The 18,898-nt window shown below is 37.3% G+C and overlaps 6 protein-coding genes across 10 annotated transcripts; 2 read left to right on the forward strand and 4 right to left on the reverse strand.

Annotated features, from left to right (window-relative positions):
• Positions 1–1,035: 1,035 nt before the first annotated feature.
• On the reverse strand, positions 1,036–2,079 carry LOC106326741 (DEAD-box ATP-dependent RNA helicase 56-like). Its single transcript, XM_013764659.1, has 5 exons — positions 1,990–2,079; positions 1,704–1,888; positions 1,486–1,630; positions 1,162–1,225; positions 1,036–1,079 (listed from the first exon to the last, which is right to left on the reverse strand). The coding sequence occupies exons 2-5, from the start codon at positions 1,718–1,720 to the stop codon at positions 1,069–1,071; spliced, it is 237 nt and encodes a 78-aa protein (XP_013620113.1). The 5' UTR covers positions 1,721–1,888; positions 1,990–2,079; the 3' UTR covers positions 1,036–1,068.
• A 979-nt stretch (positions 2,080–3,058) lies between these two features.
• LOC106326733 (DEAD-box ATP-dependent RNA helicase 56-like) lies at positions 3,059–6,465 on the forward strand. 2 transcript variants are annotated; one of them, XM_013764649.1, is made up of 12 exons: positions 3,059–3,149; positions 3,248–3,361; positions 3,503–3,603; positions 3,873–4,045; positions 4,136–4,367; positions 4,455–4,573; positions 5,199–5,255; positions 5,348–5,532; positions 5,641–5,785; positions 5,893–5,976; positions 6,073–6,136; positions 6,233–6,465. In XM_013764649.1, exons 2-12 carry the CDS (start codon positions 3,249–3,251, stop codon positions 6,241–6,243), a joined length of 1,284 nt encoding a protein of 427 aa, XP_013620103.1. In that variant the 5' UTR covers positions 3,059–3,149; position 3,248; the 3' UTR covers positions 6,244–6,465. The 2 variants fall into 2 exon arrangements, with proteins under 2 accessions (XP_013620103.1, XP_013620104.1); XM_013764650.1 differs by lacking the exons at positions 3,059–3,149; positions 3,248–3,361 and having other exon boundaries at positions 3,728–4,045.
• Positions 6,466–6,491: 26 nt separating this feature from the next.
• Positions 6,492–10,458, reverse strand: LOC106326730 (glutamate receptor 2.5-like). Of its 3 annotated transcripts, none has more exons than XM_013764645.1 (6): positions 10,165–10,458; positions 9,144–9,416; positions 8,107–8,930; positions 7,677–7,992; positions 7,029–7,435; positions 6,492–6,956 (listed from the first exon to the last, which is right to left on the reverse strand). In XM_013764645.1, exons 1-6 carry the CDS (start codon positions 10,439–10,441, stop codon positions 6,513–6,515), a joined length of 2,541 nt encoding a protein of 846 aa, XP_013620099.1. In that variant the 5' UTR covers positions 10,442–10,458; the 3' UTR covers positions 6,492–6,512. The 3 variants fall into 3 exon arrangements, with proteins under 3 accessions (XP_013620099.1, XP_013620098.1, XP_013620097.1); XM_013764644.1 differs by having other exon boundaries at positions 8,107–8,978; XM_013764643.1 differs by having other exon boundaries at positions 8,107–9,416.
• A 730-nt stretch (positions 10,459–11,188) lies between these two features.
• On the reverse strand, positions 11,189–12,621 carry LOC106323164 (NAC domain-containing protein 53-like). Its single transcript, XM_013761323.1, has 4 exons — positions 12,396–12,621; positions 12,055–12,314; positions 11,837–11,941; positions 11,189–11,686 (listed from the first exon to the last, which is right to left on the reverse strand). Exons 1-4 carry the CDS (start codon positions 12,619–12,621, stop codon positions 11,189–11,191), a joined length of 1,089 nt encoding a protein of 362 aa, XP_013616777.1.
• A 484-nt stretch (positions 12,622–13,105) lies between these two features.
• On the forward strand, positions 13,106–14,591 carry LOC106326739. Of its 2 annotated transcripts, XM_013764657.1 has the most exons (7): positions 13,106–13,190; positions 13,400–13,432; positions 13,524–13,649; positions 13,785–13,940; positions 14,090–14,164; positions 14,258–14,420; positions 14,500–14,591. In XM_013764657.1, the coding sequence occupies exons 2-6, from the start codon at positions 13,407–13,409 to the stop codon at positions 14,346–14,348; spliced, it is 474 nt and encodes a 157-aa protein (XP_013620111.1). In that variant the 5' UTR covers positions 13,106–13,190; positions 13,400–13,406; the 3' UTR covers positions 14,349–14,420; positions 14,500–14,591. The 2 variants fall into 2 exon arrangements, 1 of the variants encoding a protein (XP_013620111.1); XR_001267312.1 differs by lacking the exon at positions 13,400–13,432.
• Positions 14,592–14,672: 81 nt separating this feature from the next.
• Positions 14,673–16,112, reverse strand: LOC106326737 (transcription factor HY5-like). The gene is made up of 4 exons (XM_013764656.1): positions 15,942–16,112; positions 15,642–15,813; positions 15,399–15,555; positions 14,673–14,901 (listed from the first exon to the last, which is right to left on the reverse strand). The coding sequence occupies exons 1-4, from the start codon at positions 16,021–16,023 to the stop codon at positions 14,824–14,826; spliced, it is 489 nt and encodes a 162-aa protein (XP_013620110.1). The 5' UTR covers positions 16,024–16,112; the 3' UTR covers positions 14,673–14,823.
• Positions 16,113–18,898: the final 2,786 nt, after the last annotated feature.

An 18,898-nucleotide genomic window follows, 5' to 3' on the forward strand; every position in this document is an offset into this window, starting at 1 on the left:
TTCGATTTCTAAGAATTTTAGAATGGTAGGTTAAGCGCGGAATGTGTATTCTACATATTTGTAGAATACTCCTATTTACGTAGATCACGTATTCTAAACATTGTAGATTCAATGAAAAAAGTAGATTTCGTTTTCTACTTCGTAGAATGTCATTTCTATTTTTTTTAGAACATAATCTGAAATTTATAATTTTAACTTTTTTATAACTGGAAAATATACCATTAAGTTCATATAGGTATTTTAACAAATGTTACTATTTTTCCAAATTTTTTTTGTTTGTAAAACTATTTATTAAAATTATTTTCATAAATATTAAAGGATATTATAGAAAAATATGACACAAAATATAGATTAGTCTAAAGGGGACATACTTACTATTTTTTTGCTCTAAAAAAACAGTTTTCCCAAGATTATTTACTATAGTTTTCTTAAAGAAATAAGAACCCGTTTTCCGCCAGAATTTTTCAAGAATCTAATTAAATTTTGATTTATCGTGGTTTCAGAAAATATTAAATTAATGTTTTGTTAAAAAATATGTAAAAATGTAAAAAATGTTGAAGCCGAGTGTGAAGCCCATGTATTTTCCCCAAAGAGACCAAGCCCACCATTGCAAGCTATCACATGGCCTCGTAGACACGCAAAATCCAACGGAGTTATCCATGCAGATGAAAGTTTCATTTTTAAAACATGTAAAACGTGTCATATGAATTGTTAGGTGTTTAATCAATTAGATGCGACTAAATCTTAACTTGATGTAATTATCTCAGACAACTCAAAAAATTATAAGAACAAGTAGAGAGACTTATTTTTAGAACTGCTTTTCTTTGAAATTTTCTTTGAAACTTAAGAGGTAGTTTCATTCATTATAAACTACATGAAAGAAGAAGAGAAAACAAATCAATGCCAGAATCCTCTAACAACATAAAGTATCATATTCGCTCCTAGAGAAACGTTAAGAATTTAAGATGATAGTGTAAAACCTAGAAAGCTCTCTCTCCTTTTTAAAGGTTACAAATAGTCTAAAAATCAACACACACAAAAGCAGCTTGTCTGTGATCTCAAAGTCATTTAGGACGGCACTGCGAAAGAAGAAGAAGAAAAGTCAGATGTTAAAACCCGGACAAAAAAAATGGTAAAAAAAAGAAGAAACACGACGCTTACTGTAAGTAGAAGTATCAATATTCTCAGGAAGTTGCTTTATATCAACCTCGAACCTGGCTTGTACCTGTAAGCAAAAAAAAAAATTACAACTCCATTACATACCCAAAGCTCATATAAGTAAACAGCTCGACAAGTAAAAAAGATCAAAACTCCAGACCTGATTTAGAACTTCCGAGTCCGAAGCAGATGCCACAAATGTGATTGCTAGACCCTTTGTTCCAAACCTACCAGCTCTCCCCACCTACATAAACAGTGTGTGCTTATATAACATGAGAATCAATAGTCTATCTAACATTTCATTATTTTATAAATAGGTATACTTACCCTGTGGAGATATGTATCAGCAGAGTCTGGCATGTCATAGTTGATGACAATGTTGACTCTCTCAATGTCAATGCCTCTCCCTACCAAGTCTGTCGCCACCAGTATTCTCTTGTGCCCTTCCTTGAAACTTTTGTAGTGAGTCAGCCTACATGCCATATCACAGTGAAGGATTAAGAGTCGGTCTCCATGCGGAGAGGCTATAATAGAAATACACAAACCTCTCTTCCTGAGACATGCCAGAGTGAATGCATATTGAGGGGAAATTGCATTCAATAAGCAGCTTGTTCAGCTCCCGAGCTCTGCTAACGCTCTATACAAATATGACAACTTGATTGAAGTCCAATGCGTCAAGAAGGTCATTCAACTTGCGGATTTTCTCCATCTCGCTCAGTTTGATGTAGTGCTGTAACAATCACCGGACCACATAAACATTGCCGAACAGTTAAAAACTAAAATATCAACCAAGACGAAAAGGGAATAAGAAATCACACAAGTTAAATATACCTGGACAAGCCCATGAAGAGTCAATTTGGCTTCATCATCAACATATATTTCCATTGGCTGAAAGGAACAGATATCAGAGGAAAGTGTATTAGCAGCAAGCCTTCTTCAGGAAATGATATCCACTACAAATTGACACGGATGACACTCCAAACCGAGATACTCGCACACCAGGTTTGCATCTTCAAAGATGTGCCATGAAACATCATATATTTCTCGGAAGATTAAAGCCCATGAGGGACCTCACTACACCGAGACTCCCATACCCAACCAGTACTATTAGCATGGCAAATAAAAAATGATGAAAAAAGATCCCACTGAGCAAAGACATCACTAAACCACACCAAAGCTATTTTACATCTTCAGAGTCTTACTATTCTCCAAACCCCAATATACTACCCAATGCATTTTGGGTTGAGACACAGCGTCCAGGGACCAAATGGTAAGAAGGTCCTAAATATAAACCTAAAACCTCCCAACGAGCGCTAAAAATAATACAATACTACATGACTTATATGAAATAGATCGAGAACCAAAAAAAAAAAAAAAAAAAAAAAACTAACTTCTTCACGGTAACTTTATTTCCAGAATCCAAGACCTTCTCGTCTTCTTCCTCATAGTCGAGGAGCTCCTCTTCATAAGCCTCGTTGTCCCTCACGTCTCCCATAGTTGACAGATTCTACAAGCTGCACAGAAGCTTACCGTAAGGTTCGTAATCCAAAACAAAAACCTAAGATTCAGTGAGAAATTAAGCATCTAAAAAGTAAACCTCGGAGGAGTTCTCGAGCTCTTAACAGTGTGAATTCGATGAACATGATATCAACTAATTAGTGAGATGTGATCGATTCTGAGCTACAAGTTTACCTGAAAGATGAGAGCAGAGTTGAGTTCGAATTAGGGTGGTATCCAGCTATTTATAGGAGTGAGATCGAGGTTAATGGGCCTACAATTTATAATAATCGGCCTACAAATTGACTTGAATTTTTAATAATTATTTCCTAAGCCCATAACAGAAAGGCCCAATATTGACTTTGTCTACCCAGTGCGTCGCTGATAAATATCTAACTTTGGAGTCGAGCACCTCCTTGCCTCTGATATTTTCTTCTGCAATCAGAAAATTTGGGAACCCTAATTCGATTTCCAGATCTAATCTCAGTTCTCAGGTATCTTCTCGCTTTCAATCTTTGGGTTTAATGATGCTTTTTGCATATAAGCTTTCCTCTCCGAATCTAAAGTTTCGCGCTTTTGGATTACGATGAAGTATGGAAGACCCTAGAGACAACGAAGCCTACGAGGAGGAGCTCCTTGACTACGAGGAAGAGGAGGAGAAAGCTCCAGATTCCGCTACTAAAGTTAACGGCGACGCCGTTAAGAAGTTAGTTTTTTTTTTATTCGAGTTTTTTTTTTTATTTGAGTTTGTTTCCTTACTCGTTTTGCCTATGAAAGTAGCAGTTTTTAAGTTATTTAATTAAATAATTCCTGGAAATTAATAGTTTTTGTTTCTCTTTGTGAGCAGAGGTTACGTAGGGATACACAGTTCTGGATTCAGAGACTTCCTTTTGAAGCCGGAGCTTCTCCGAGCTATTGTTGACTCTGGTTTTGAACATCCATCCGAAGGCAAGTGCTTTTCACTCCGTCCCTTTGCTTCTGAGCTTACATCTTGACTTGTTTTATTGCCCTTGCACCATTTCATGGTGACTTATATAGCGTATAATGAATTTCAATGATATTACTTTTTCAGGTAAAAAAACAAAATGATATTTCAATATGTTGATATGGAGTGAGCTTAGCATTTCGTAAAGCCACCAATTAAAAAAAGATATGGAGGTTATATTCTCTACTTCTAAAGGGTTCCTTGGCTGCAATTTTCTTTGCTTCTTCATCAGTGCAACACGAATGTATCCCTCAAGCTATATTGGGCATGGATGTTATCTGCCAAGCTAAATCTGGTATGGGGAAGACTGCTGTCTTTGTCCTTTCGACTCTGCAACAGATCGAGCCAGCTCCTGGCCAGGTGTCTGCACTTATCCTGTGCCATACAAGAGAGTTAGCTTATCAGGTATCCGCTCTTTGCTTCCTCAGCTCGTGCTCTATGACCTCAAAAACTCTCCCATGCTTATCATACCTTGATGATGATAATTACTTGCAGATCTGCAATGAGTTCGTGAGGTTCAGTACCTATCTCCCTGATACGAAGGTTTCAGTGTTTTATGGCGGTGTCAACAATAAAATTCACAAAGACTTGCTTAAGAATGAATGTCCTCACATTGTTGTTGGAACACCTGGTCGGGTGCTTGGACTCGCCAGGGACAAAGATCTCTCTTTGAAGAATGTGAGGCATTTTATTCTTGACGAGTGTGATAAAATGCTGGAGTCCCTCGGTATGCTAATCTCTAACATCCTCGTGTATAAAAATATCTTACCCCGGTAACTTGCCTGTTTTAACATATATATCTCTTCTTTATCAGACATGCGGAGGGATGTGCAGGAGATTTTCAAGATGACTCCTCACGACAAACAAGTTATGATGTTCTCAGCAACGCTCAGCAAAGAGATACGCCCAGTCTGCAAGAAATTTATGCAAGATGTAATGTCTCACTGCCACTACTATCTCGGTGTACAAGTCATGTAGTATTGTATTATTTTTAGCGCTCGTTGGGAGGTTTTAGGTTTATATTGAGGACCTTCTGACCATTTGATCCCTGGACGCTGTGTCTCAATCCAAAATGCATTGGGTAGTATATTGGGGTTTGGAGAATAGTAAGACTCTGAAGATGTCACATAGCTTTAGCGTGGTTCAGTGATGTCTCTGCGCAGAGATGTTTACAAGTCCTGTAGTCTTGACATTTTGATCCCTGAACACAGTGCCTCCATCGAAAAAGCCTTGGGTAGGGTATTAGGGTTCGGAAAATTGGGAGACTCTAAAGATGTCACTTAGCATTTGAGTGGTTCAGCGATGGAATGGGATCTTCTATCATCATTTTCTTTTTCAATTTATTGCCATGGTAACAGCACTGGGTGGGTTTTGAGTCGCAGTGTAGTGAGGTCTCAATGTTCGTCATGCTCAGTTTTACTGACCTTAATGGATGCAAACCTGGTGGACGAGGATCTCAGTTTGAGGGTCCTTCATCCGTTGCAATGTTTTTGTAGTGGAAATCATTGCCTGAGGAAGGCTTGCTAATACACTTAACTCTGATATCTGTTCCTTTCAGCCAATGGAAATATATGTTGATGATGAAGCCAAATTGACCCTTCATGGGCTTGTCCAGGTATATTTAGCTTGTGATTTCTTTTTCCTTTTAATATTGGTTGATATTTTTTTAAACTGTTCGACAATGTTTATGTCCTGTGATTGTTACAGCACTACATCAAACTGAGCGAGATGGAGAAAAACCGCAAGTTGAATGACCTTCTGGACGCTTTGGACTTCAATCAAGTTGTCATATTTGTGAAGAGCGTTAGCCGAGCTGGGGAGCTCAACAAGTTGCTTATCGAATGCAATTTCCCCTCAATATGCATTCACTCCGGCATGTCTCAGGAAGAGAGGTTTGTACATCTCTTAAACATTATTTCTTCTGAACCAACCCGACTTGCTATTCAAACCTCTCCGCATGGAGACCAACTCTTAATCTTTCACTGTGATATGATATGTAGGCTGACCCACTACAAAAGTTTCAAGGAAGGGCACAAGAGAATTCTTGTGGCGACAGATTTGGTAGGGAGAGGAATTGACATTGAGAGAGTCAACATTGTCATCAACTATGACATGCCAGATTCTGCTGATACATATCTCCACAGGGTAAGTATACCTATTTATAAAATAATGAAATGTTATATAGGCTATTGATTCTCTTAAAGGATCTCATAAGCGTGAACTTATCTGAAAGCCCACTGTTTATGGTGTAGGTTGGGAGAGCTGGTAGGTTTGGAACAAAGGGTCTTGCAATAACATTTGTGGCATCAGCTTCGGACTCGGAAGTTCTTAATCAGGTCTGGAGTTTTGATCTTTTTCTTAAGTGTGTCGAGCTTTGAACTGATATAAGCTTGGGTTGATTAATGGAGTTGGAACTTTCTTTTGTTTAACAGGTACAAGACAGGTTTGAAGTTGATATAAAGGAACTTCCTGAGCAGATTGATACTTCCACATACAGTAAGCAATTATCCTTTTACCAATTACGCTAAACCTGCTTAGTTTTGCATCTCTGGTTTTGATATCTGACGTAACCTCTTCTTAATATTTGCCCAGTGCCGTCTTAAAGCAGCATCGTCTCTCAGCAAGAACCTCTCCAGATTACAACTATCCCTCTATATTTTAGCCTTTTTATCTGTGGACAAGTTTCCGTTTAGACCGTTTGCAACTCTTCAGTTAAAGAGAGATCGAGTAACTCTCCAAATCACATTGTTGAAGTTTGTCCTGTTTTGTATAAGATATTTCCATTTAGATGTTCTTTTTTGAATCAATCTGAATATTATCACCAAGGTTACTTGAATACACGTTATGGAAAACGAGTAGTTATGTTTTGAGTCTATGCTGATTTTAATCTTAACAGTGGTGTAGCCCTCCTAGTGGGTATAGACGTTGAGGTCAGTTTCTTATGACGGAGCAAAGCAGTGTCTACGTCCACAACGTGATGCTCATTATCATCTGCCTCATCTCCATCTACAACATTACCTTCTTCATTGACTTCATCTCGAGCTACAAGTTCAATCTCCTCGACTCGTCTCTCTTTGTATCTCTTAATACCCCACATGAGCAACAGCAGAATCACAGATACGACAAAGACCATCAGAAACAGAGCTCGAAAGCTGTGGTGGTCGAGCTGGATTGGAGTATCCGTTGTGGTCGAGTCCAGACAATGTCTGTCTCCATAAAACCATTTGTCCTCCAGGCGTTTCATGGTCTCTCCCTCTGTTATGTTCAAGATCTGTCTTGAAATATCTGGCACCAACGGAGATCCCAAAGGGAAAGCCTACCAGAAAACATAAAGGATTCAAGAACATACATACCTAATCAAGAAAACAAACTATATGTTTTTACTTACAAAGCCAAAGCCATCAGCCTTAAAGGTAGGTTCGATGATGGAATACTCCGAGCAATATTTAGCCATGAAAATCTTAACATAAGGGACTTCATCGAAGGCAGCATCAATACCACCATCACTGCTCTTGTTGAGAAAGAGCTCACGCATCTCTTGTGGAGAATCATAAGCCTTTAGCCTTGATTCTTCGTAGCCCATTAGTTTCAATCTCTCGAATGTAAACGAGCCAGATTGATATCCTACGTTCACCCCACTCTTCTTCAGATCATCCATGTGTCTCACTGTTGGTCTAAGCTCTTGAACCGTGAGCATTGATGTTAGTGTTGCTGTGTAGCTCTGAGTCAGAATCAGCAACACAAAGCACCAAACCACCACAAGAGCCCTTGTGAAAAAACTCTCTGATGGCTTCCCTATTACAAATAAAAAATATGATCATTAGTATGATGATAAAAGTATATCAACAAAGGTTTATCAACTAAAGTCTCACACTAAAAATAATAATATTCTAATAGGTTTTTTTTCGAAAGTTTGAGAAATTCATGCTAATTTTTTGGCATTTAAAAAAATTCTGTATTAAAATAATCTTATTTTTATTTTATTGAAAGATTTGTTGAGAAATTTGATGAAGTTTAGTGATAAAAGTAAACTTACTATGTGCAAAAAAGAGAGTAGAAAACGAGAAGTAGAACACATTAGATATCTTATCAGACATCTTATGTGTCCTGAAATCTTCATCTGCATGGTACTCAAAAATCCAAACCATCATTCCAATATAGAGAAAAGAAAAAGCAGTGAGCAACCATAGCTCCTTTGTTAAAGGCTTTAAGAACACCCATTCTCCTTTCTCTCTCTCATCCTTTACCGGCACCACGAATACAATACCACTCTCGGAGTATGGCAATGCAAAATCAACATAAGCAGACCGGTTAGCTAAGATTGTAATATCACCTACTGCTCCATCATACTCCTGTTAGAAAAACATTTTATTATATAAAAACAAAAACATTGTAGCTGCCATTTTCTTGAATGGTTTAGGGATCAATGTAAATTTTTTTTGAGACTTGGGATCAATGTAACTTACCCCAAGGAACACTCTATAAACCATTTCGTCATAGTTTCCATCTGATTTTCCATCAGGAGTTTCAAAGGGGACGTAATCAAAAGGGACATCATATGGCATTTGATTTATCACCGTGTTGAAAACTTCTATGCAAAACCCACTGGTTGCTGGAACATTAGTGTTTGCATCATTTGTTACCTTCACAAACTGGTTGAAACCATCCTTCTTTGGAACTGCTATCCTCAGCTTCTTTGGGCTAATTGGGTGGTCCCAACCTTTGGGAACACCTATAGTGTCCCCTGGCCATATTATCGGTCTAAGGTCACTTGAGCTTTGTGAAGCATTAAGTCTCTTCACTAATCCTCCATCTGATTTCCAAAATCCTACCGTTCTTTCCCCACTTTCTTCAATATTGATTATCTCGAAAGTCGTCGCCTCTAGCTTCCCTTGTTTTAGCTTAAATCTCCCGGAAACACCTTTGAAACTGACTGTTGATAAAGCTTCAAGAAGCTTAGGACCAGAGAGAGAAGTAGCAAGATCATCAAGATCAGTCTCATCATCATCTCTTGACATTGTTTTTTTGGTTTTATTGAAAGTCATGTTGACTTCACTGATTTTCTCAACTGACATAGCAAGTGCTGTGGCAGCATCATAAGCCCAACACCCAAAATGGTTTAGCTCTTCTCCTCCAAATCTTTTTCCCCAGAGAGTTTGGAGATACGCTAGCTCTTTTGATCTTGAGAAATATGTCTTGACGCCCAAGACACCTTGCATGGCTTCCACGGTTGATTCCCCCATTAAATTCATGAGATCAGCTATACCGTTTGTAACAATCCATACATATCCTTTATCCATCATACCAATCTTTTTAGCTATGGTAAAAAGCCTTGACCCTAGATCAGGTAACATGTGCACGATAAAAACCCTAGTGGGCATGGTCATTAGTTTCAAAAGCTCATTCTCGATTTGATCATTAGAAGAATGCAACGATATGGCGCATCGGTATTTGATTCTAACGTTATTCTCTTGAAAAGCATCGACTAAGTAAGGAAGAATACCTTCTCCGAACTCATTGTCTACATAGATAGGCACTGCTTCCCTCCATCTAAATGACTTTAAGATGGCACTGATGGATTGAACTTGAGCTGAATCGTCGTGTGCCGCTCTGATGAAATATGGACTACGTAAGGAATCAAGAATAGGGCTTGTTGCTGAGAATGAAATTATGGGAACTTGAGATTGGTTTCCGAGGTTGATTATAAATGGAGCTTGCATTGAGTTCCCTGGTCCAAGAATAGCTGCCACTTCCTTCTTCTTGATCAAGTATAAAGCTGCCAAGGTTAATTAAGGTTAACATTCACATTAATATGATTAATCTCCTTTTAAACAATTTGTGGTTTTAAGTTTTAAATTTTAGTTGGTGCATGTTGTTAGGGAATTCTTTTAGGTGCCAATATTTCAAACTTACATATACTCTTTTTTGGTGTTCATTGATTTGAATATAAAAAGAATTACAGATAGAAGTGCCATAGTGTCATGTATGCATGGAATGTTAAGTGGATCTGAGATTTGATCCAGAACCCAATCATATATGATCTTTATGCATGCATGATTTAGATCTATCAAAAGACTATACATAATTGACTATAAAAATATCTAAATTTAAGACTTAGCAGTAGCGATTAAAATATGCTGCATTAAATAATATATTAGACTTTATAGAAAAACTAGTCTTTTGTATCATTTGTTATCTTTCATGCGTCAAATGTATGTAGGACTTTCAAATCGGCCGGTCCGGCGACATTGGGAGCAATCTCCTTTGACCGCCGACATTGGGAGCAATCTCCTTTGACCGCCCCGGTAGTTTTTTCTAACAATAATGTTTTAGTAATTTAAATTTGTTACGTATAAATACATGCAAAAAATTAAAAATAAAATAAAAAAGAACATAATAATTAATTATATATATATTAATCATAAGAACATAATTTACTTTTATGATTTCTAAGATGGTAAATATATACAACAGATCAACTTTCATACATGATCCATGAAGATTCACAAGAAAAGATTGAGTACCTGAAGCAGCAGCACCAACAACAGTTTGTTTGGAGTCTCGGATGTGGAGGACAATCCTTGTCTTGAAGTCTTTATTAGTCTTATAGAATTCCGACAGAGACATGTTGATAGCTCGCAAGCTCAAATCTACTAATGTTACATTAGTGTTAAGAACAACTCCCACTTTAACTTGTAAGGTTTCCTTTTGTGATTTCCCGAATGAAACTAAGAAGATGAGGAAAATTAAAAGACGTAAAGGAAAAAGAGAACGAGACACGAGACTATGGGAGAAAGACATAGCTATGATGAGCTCACAACTACAACAGGAGAGACGGGTCAAATAAAAGATAGTTTTGAAGAAGAGAATTATTAAGCTTTTGTTAAATAAGTGTCGGAATTTACAAGTAGACTATTATTATAATACGTATCTTAGAGAAAATATCAATACAAAAATGATGTAGAGAAGACTTATTTTGGTCAATTTGGATTAGTTAACGCGTTACCCATATGAGGCAAAGACGTGGTCTTCCAAACACATAATTGTTATCAAGATGATGCAAATATATTTAAAATTATCATTTGTGAAGCGTGATTAGAGGAGAGACCATAAGGTGCAATACTTGTTTGACATGCCATACTTGTTTGAAAGTTTCAGTATACTTGTGCGTGGTAGATTTTGTGAATATCTTCCTCTTGCCGTTTTTTTTATTTAATTTATCGATGATGCGATTTTGTTTAGATTGATCAAAGCAGTATGACTGAGTGACAATGTATATCAAATTTATCTAGTGAGATTATTATATATTCAATTGTCTACAAGACAGGAGAAAGAGTATACGTTTTAGCAATTCCTAAGAGAAGATTGTGCTGTAAATGTCTATGTCTCTTGCATTAATTTCATATAGAACAAGCAATATATATTCACATAGTTCCCAACAGGCCCCCCACACACAACTCACAAGACTAACTTGGTCTCTCCTAAGACTACAATGAAACATAAGCAAGAGAAATTAAAAACAAGATACACACACACAGTTGTGTCCCTTTAGGAGCATTGTTCCTTGTTGCTGTTCTTCTTCTTCAACTCCTCAATCTCCATACGCAGTGCATCATTCTTCCCCACAAGATCGCTTATCGTCGTTTCTGCATTCGTCATCTCAAGCTTATACCTCTTTCGCTCCACAGCAATCTGCTGCTTCTCCTTCTGCAGATCCTTGATCAGCTCCTCGGTATAGGAGCTTGTAGGCACAACCATTGTTGTATCAACTGGCGCTGGTTCACTCCGCTCCAGCAATGCGGCAACATAAGGTATACTACCGCTGGTGGTTTTTGGGGTGGTTTGGATTGAGTTGTCAGAGTCTAATTGGCGCTTGCGTCTGTAGCGGATGAAAGGAAGTGGAGCTTCTTTGTTGAGGACACAGGGAAGAAGACATGCATCGTAATTATCGTCCTGATCAACTGCTTTGGAATCGTCATCACCAATCTCAAACTCTCTAGGGAGCTCGTTGAGGTCGAAGAGGTCCATGCTCCTTGAGTTGCTTTCCTACACAAGAGCAACAGTTACATGATCCACTTTACAGTAGATTTATTAGAAACTTAATATGGTAATTCTCTCTCACTCAGTGGCCTCAAGTCAAAGTAAATATGGAAACACAAAGATGCATAAGCTTTTAGAGTATTGAGAAGCACAAACCTGCTGAATCTTCTCATTATCAGCATCATCCCACTCTTGTTCCGAGAAGGGTGCATTTATGCTTCCACTACTGTCGGACAATCTGCACAACACGTACGCATTTGTCTGCACCAATAAATTGCGAGTTGTATTATTTTTTTTTTTCTGATCAAAAGTAAAGAGTTTGTATCAAGAAAGAAATTAAATAAAAAAGAATCTTATTAGAGAGAATAAAACACCTTAAGGCCATGGCCATCATTGTCGACGAGTTGATACTCATGGATCACCCAATTGGTTGATTGATTGTTTGTGTAAAACACAAGCCTCTTGACGTTGCCAACCACCTGACCGTCTCCTCCTCGCTTGATTTTCTTTCCTACTCCTCTTTGGCGCCAGTAGCCATTGTTTGTTGATCGCATTGCATAACCACTTTTTTCGTACTTTTCTAGAATAGTGAAGAAGAACCATGCTCGCTCCTTTGTCTTTATCCTCGAACGCCCTGAAACCAAAAAGACGCTTAATAGTTAACATCAACCTAAATGCATCACAAGCAACCAAGAAACAGATGAAAATCAAGAACCTGGTAAGTCAGAGGGATCTTCTTGCTTGTACACATCGACTTCTCCAATCGGATCGAGAGCTATCGGTTTGCCCTGAACCTTCCTCTTTAGGTAGTAGCTAATGAGTTCTTCATCGGTTGGGCAAAATCGGAATCCAGGAGCGGTAAGCCTCCCCGTCGCAGTCCGCAGAACTGCCTCCGACGCCGCCGGTAAACCACGATCAGTACTCATGAAGTCGCGAACCATTATCTAGAGACGATCAGAAAAAAAGGTTGAAAGGGAGGACTGAGGAGAAAGAAACAATGAAAAGGGTAACTTGTAACGCAAGAAAGATGGTTTCTTTCGCGGACTCCATTTATAAACGACTACATTTCTTTTCTTTTTTTTACTACATGTTGTTGTTGCGCGGTAAATAAAATATTGTTACTGTGATGGTAAGACTTTTCCACCGTTTGCATGGCAGAAGGAAAACAGGGCCTGGGCTTACGTATCATCATCCTCTCCATCTTCCTGATACGTAATTATTGTTTTACAATTTACAAAAGCATATATTTATCATTTTAATTTTATTATGTCCATATAGTTAATTTTTGAACATTTTTTTTTTGTTAATTTTTAATCATGTTTGACTTGCTGTATATTAAATTTTAACTAATTTAATATCAGTTAATTTTGGGTCAAATCCAAAGCCTTTGAGGCGAAGATTGTTGTACTGAAAGCGTTTGTTGCAACAGAGAGTCACTCCTGTGGAAGCTGAAGAAAGGTTTTTGTAAAGCTTCTTCCTCCGTCTCCCTTGCTCCGTCCGTGTGAACTGGGTTAGCTCCTTGTCTCTTTCTTTATCTGTAGGAAAGTTTTCTCCTTCACATGAACTCCAACACACTTGAATCCTTTAATGAACTAAAGCTTTCGTTGTGGGTTCATAAAAAAAGAACCAAAGTTCGCATTTTTATTGATTTTTATTGCTAAAGTTGAGATCTTTTTCTCTCAGTGTTTGTAATTGATTGTCTGCTTGAAACAATGTCAGGTGAAAGATGAATTTGGTGAACATTAAGGATGTGTTGACTTCTTTCAGCCCTGCTCTAGACTATCTAGCTCAAAGATCTTTTTGCTATTTTTAAATTTATTTATTTTCTTTCGGTTTTGTATAGATTTGGGATACAGTCAAGGGCCAGGTCCAAACACAGTTTGGTATTAGGAACTGGTGGAGGAGATGTTTTAGCGCTTGATGTTGCTTCCGGTCAGCTTAAATGGAGAATTAGTGACTGTCATCCCGGGTGAGTAACTCTCCTATCACTTCTTCTTGGCTATTCATTTGTTGGATTATATTAGTAAAGGAACTGATTTATCTGTAAATTTGGCATTCTATTATTTGATTATCAGCTAGTTAGTCTGATGTGTTTCATATGCAGTGGTGTGAATGCTGTTTCATCTTCTGCAAAGGCCTCCTGCATATACAGCGGTGGAGCGGATGGGATGGTTTGTGAAATTGATCCCAACAGTGGAAATCTGATCAGAAAGTTCAAAGCTTCAACAAAAGCAGTTTCTTTCTTTATCTGTTTCACCAGGTGTGTAGTGCTTCCATTGGTTTCTTCAAATATATTTTGACTTGTGTAAAAAAAGCCACTTTGAAGTAAACATGCATAGACTTCATGTATTTGCCTGCTCATGATGTGAAATTTGCTTGGTTTAAATATATGTTATGCTATTGTTCCAGATTACCAAGACCAGAGGAACGGTTCTTCCACCGTTACTACAGTTATCTGGGCGCTTACAGCTTGTTACAGCTCAGGTTACATATCAACCATCTTCTTAATTAACTATAGATGAAGTTATTAGCATATATGGCTATTTTAGTTTCAGTAACACCTTTATTTTATGGCAGATCAATAAAGCTGCAGGGAATGAAACTCAAACAAGGGTTCATGAGCAAGAGATTGATAATGAAAGTGAAGATGAGGAGGAGGAAGATGTAGAAGAGCATTTCTATGGTGAGAATGATAATAATAATGAATCAGATTTAAGCAGCGACTATGGAGAGGATAAAGGTAAGTGAGACTTTTGCATATTGGTTTATGTAATGTAGTGTGTTTTAAATCTGAATCTTGCCTACTCTTTTACTTTCAGATGATACATTGATGGAAGAGATATAAAGTGAAGAGAAGAGATGGAAGCTTTGACTCTTCACACGATTTTTTCTTTTTCAGTTATTCCTCAAAGCTTGTCTTAGTAAGACAATTACATCATAAAACAAAATTAACTTTTTGAATTAAGAAAATCTATCAGACCAACCAAGAAAAAAAAAAAGACTAAAGATTACAAGATAACTATATAATATCTCACAAGTCACATCCCATTGCAAATATAAAAATTGTACAATAATTTATTATTAATACGTTTCCCTGTAAAATTTTATCCACATAAATAGCACAAAAACAAGAACAAGGGAGATCAAAGGCTTGCATCAGCGTTAGAACCACCTCCTCCTCCTCCTCCTCCTCTCTTGTTTCCTGTTGTGTTCTTCAGAATCTGCATTCACCAAAAACTTATTAGAAAATCCAGAGACATAATAACCATTGAAGAATCTACATACATTTGTGAATTAGTTCCTTAATCTTTTAATTCACAAAACACTATTTTAGTGTGATTTTTACACCAAATCTTTTCAGATGGAACTGCAAAAATCACAATATTTTAATGCAACACTAAAATTTGACACCAAATTTGGTGTGATACTATTTACCACACTAAAACACAATTTATCCCACTAAAATACTATATACTTATTTTATTACTAAAATATACAATTAAATAAATAATAAATAAAAAACTTAATACATATAATATTATAAAATAGTTTTAGCTTCAAGTTTAGTGTTATGGTTGGAGAAGACCTAGAGTGGTTTTAACACTAAAATAGTGTTAGTGGTTGGAGATGGGCTAACCTAGTTTGATGAATAGAGATCCCAAGGCTTGCAAATGATCAATCAATCATACACATTGTCAGATTAAAATCAACGTAGTACCTGTCTAAGCATCTGGTTCTCGTTCTGCAAAGTAGAGAGTCTCTCTTCAAGTTCAGAGTTTCTGTTCTCCAAGTCTTTCACTCTGGTCTCCAACTCACCCAAGTACGCTTTCTTCCTCTCTCTTGCTTGCTGTGCTGACACTCTGTTCCTCAACAACCTATGCAAATTACCAAACAGCCCATCACACTTATTATTTTATTATTTACCCAAATTGCCTTTTAACCGTCAATGGTAAAAATGTACCTCTTTAGCCGCTTGGTCTCTTTCTCAGCCGGAGTCCTCCCTCGCTTCCTCTGACCTTCTCCGACAGCTATCTGTGTCCTGTCCTGACCATTCGCCGATCCAGAGGCTTCTTTTCCGGTGGCTTCTCCTCCGAACTCCGGAACTCGCCGTATCTCCTCATCGCTTTCGATTCCTGAAACGAAAAATCAAAAGGAGAGATCTTTTTTTAAATAACGGATCTCGAGGTTTTTTTTTCTTGTCGGGCAGACAAAAAGTTGCTGTCCTAATTTGAGGAAACCAATGCATGATAGAAAAGGTTACCTTCTTTGATCTCCAAATGCGGATTAGAGCTTGATGATCTCTCGCTGCTTGATGGTAGAGAGCTTGTCGCTTGCTCCTGCATTTTTCTTTAGAGAGAGTGTGTCGGAAGCTGGTGATAAGTAATCGAAGAGAGAGAGAGAGAGATTGAGGAAAAGAGGCGGGACTTGGGAATTTTACAGAAGTGACAAGAAGTTCTAGTTGCGAGTCATGTCGGGAAGGAATAGTGGATTAGTTTGGTTACAGCCGTTAGATGGGAGGAGAATCTGACGGTTGTAGAGAGTGAATCGTGGAGGATAATGAGCCTTGAGGAAATATGAGGATCCAAAGGCAAAGGAGATGGGAACGTGGGGAGATATGAACCGTTGATCTGATAAGCATCTTACGGTGACTGATGAAATAATGGAAAAGCCTATAAGGGAGTGGGCCCATATGGTCTCTGTCCTTTGACAGAGAGTTTAGCCATAGTTCTTTTTATTCTGTCACATGGCCCACCAGTAGGGACAGTGTTTTCAAAAGTGATGTTGTTTGGATTGGGTTTGGAAGCGAACCGGACAATCAATTTCTTTCCGAACCGAACCAAAATCATTTTGAATTATCATTTGGGTTTAGCAGTCCAAGCTAAGACGTGTTTTTAGCTGTTGGTTCAACCGTAGGCATCACAAATTAACATGAGAAGATGAGAAGTATGGAAATGAGATGATTTTTCAGCAAGGAAAGAAAAAAAAAAAAAACTGAAATCGGGGTTCCTTAGATAACACGCAACCCACACCATTCGACAAAATCTACTAATATGAACATTAAATGACTATTCTCTTTCTCATGTAACACACTTTCTCATAATCACGCTATATCATTTGGAATGCTTCATGTAAAAGCGGTTACTAAGTGAATTGTTTTGGTCAAGTGTGACTTATGTTCTTGCTGGGAGCTACTTTTTCTGTAGCTGGGGCTTTTGTGGGGTTTGCTAAAGCCCGGTAGAATGAGCATGTTTGGGTCATTGCTTCTAGTTTGGGGTCTTGTTAAAGAAGGGATCTTAAAGAAGCCAGTGACTTGACCAAAAAAAGAAGATGAAGCCAGTGAATACCAGCCCAGCTAAAACCGTTTGTGTACCAAAGCATGGTGATTGCAATCATTTGCGCTTTATCTATGATAAAGTATGACTTGAAGAAGTCCACCGTGATAGGAGAATAACACTGTCACACTCTTCACCATGTTATTACCACTCATGCATCCTGAATTTTGTGTACTCTACTCAATTTTTGTTTATAATCTGCACCCCTGAACTTTCCACACAATTCCTGTTCAGTTCCTTCTGTTCTGGCTGCTTCTTCAACATCTTAACTCAGCCTATTTGCACTATCTTCTTCCTCTCTATTTTGCCTTTTTAGATATGTGAATCTAAGGGGTCATCACTTGCTAACCAAAACTCAGATAAATCTAAACGTTCCCATATGAATACATCGTTGTGAAATCAGAAAAAATAAAACAACAATCCAGGCATGAAACAAGTATGATATATTATTGTTTTTGACTATATTCGTTTTACATGAACTCTGAAATCTACAGAATCTTGCAAGGTGGTGAATAGATGTAGCAATGTAATAACAAAATTCTATAACATTACTTAAAGGTAAGGGGGATGGTACCTAAATGTGATTAAGAAATGGGCTATAATCACTAACGCCACAGAACAGAAAAACAGACAGACAAAACTAGCACAGAAACAAAGCCCAATGTCTGATACTAAGGACTTGATCACCAGTGTAGTCTGAATGGTAATTACTTCTGGTCTAGTGTAGTTATTGTCCGTAATGAAGCAAATCTCCTTCACCGTTGGTCTGCAAATCTCTTCGTATTTTCTTCATGGCTCCACGAAAAAGGTACAAAGTAAGAGACAATCTTAGAAGAAAAAGTGATATTTATACCATATCAGCAAAAATTACTCTATAATAGAGTTATTTTATTTTAAAATGAAATACATGAAAAAAAAATTGCATTGGAGAAAGGAGATTGTCTAAGCCAACAAATTGAAAAACGAAATAATCAACCAACCGAAGGCAAATAATTAACTGAATGCCCCACTCACCTTTGGCTCCACGTATATGTGTATTTACTAAGTACTAGTAGTATATAATATCGAATCCTACTAAAATTCAATCACGTGATACATATATACATACATCTCCAACATAGACTCGTCGTATCAGTGGTAAACGTATATTCAACATGTAAACATATGGATCCAAAACTATAGGCAACCAAAAAACACCGTTGCTAAAAGAACAAAATAAATGTTTGATAAACAAGAAGAAAACAAGAAGACAGAGGGAATCAAAAGAGGTAGGGATAGTGAAGGGTCCTTCTCATTTCAAGCCTACGTGATAAACACAGACGATGATGGCATAAACTCTTACTATTAGGTTTTTGCATAAAATTTGTCAGCGGAGGTCAAGCTGCTCATTAAAGCAGCATACCACTAAGATATCTTCAGATCAGGGTCCACTCTTCATCTTCTTATTATTCTTGACTAAATTTCAATACTAATTGGTTTTATAATCAAGGTTCTCAATCATATTCCATCTATCTTCATCAATAATAAAAATAATGCAGAATATTTAATGATCATAATATATTAAATAAGTAGAAATTTCATATATATTTTTTTAAAACAGTGCGTATATTGTAAAAGAAATATTTTTTAAAAAATATAGTCACTTTTTATAGAATCACAAAACAATATAGAAACTCAAAGCAATAATAAGAAGTTCTTCACTTATTCAATCAAGCAACAATTCAATCAAGCTCTCTAAGAATCACTCAACGCGCACATCCATCATTATCGTTGTTATCAATATATATAGAGAGCTCTATTTCCTAATCCTATGATAACATATCTAGAAAACTTCCTAAATACATTATACTTTCCAATTCCTCAACATGATAGGATTAGGTCAATA

This window comes from Brassica oleracea, chromosome C2, assembly GCF_000695525.1.
Source record: "Brassica oleracea var. oleracea cultivar TO1000 chromosome C2, BOL, whole genome shotgun sequence".
NCBI classification, from domain to species: domain Eukaryota; kingdom Viridiplantae; phylum Streptophyta; class Magnoliopsida; order Brassicales; family Brassicaceae; genus Brassica; species Brassica oleracea.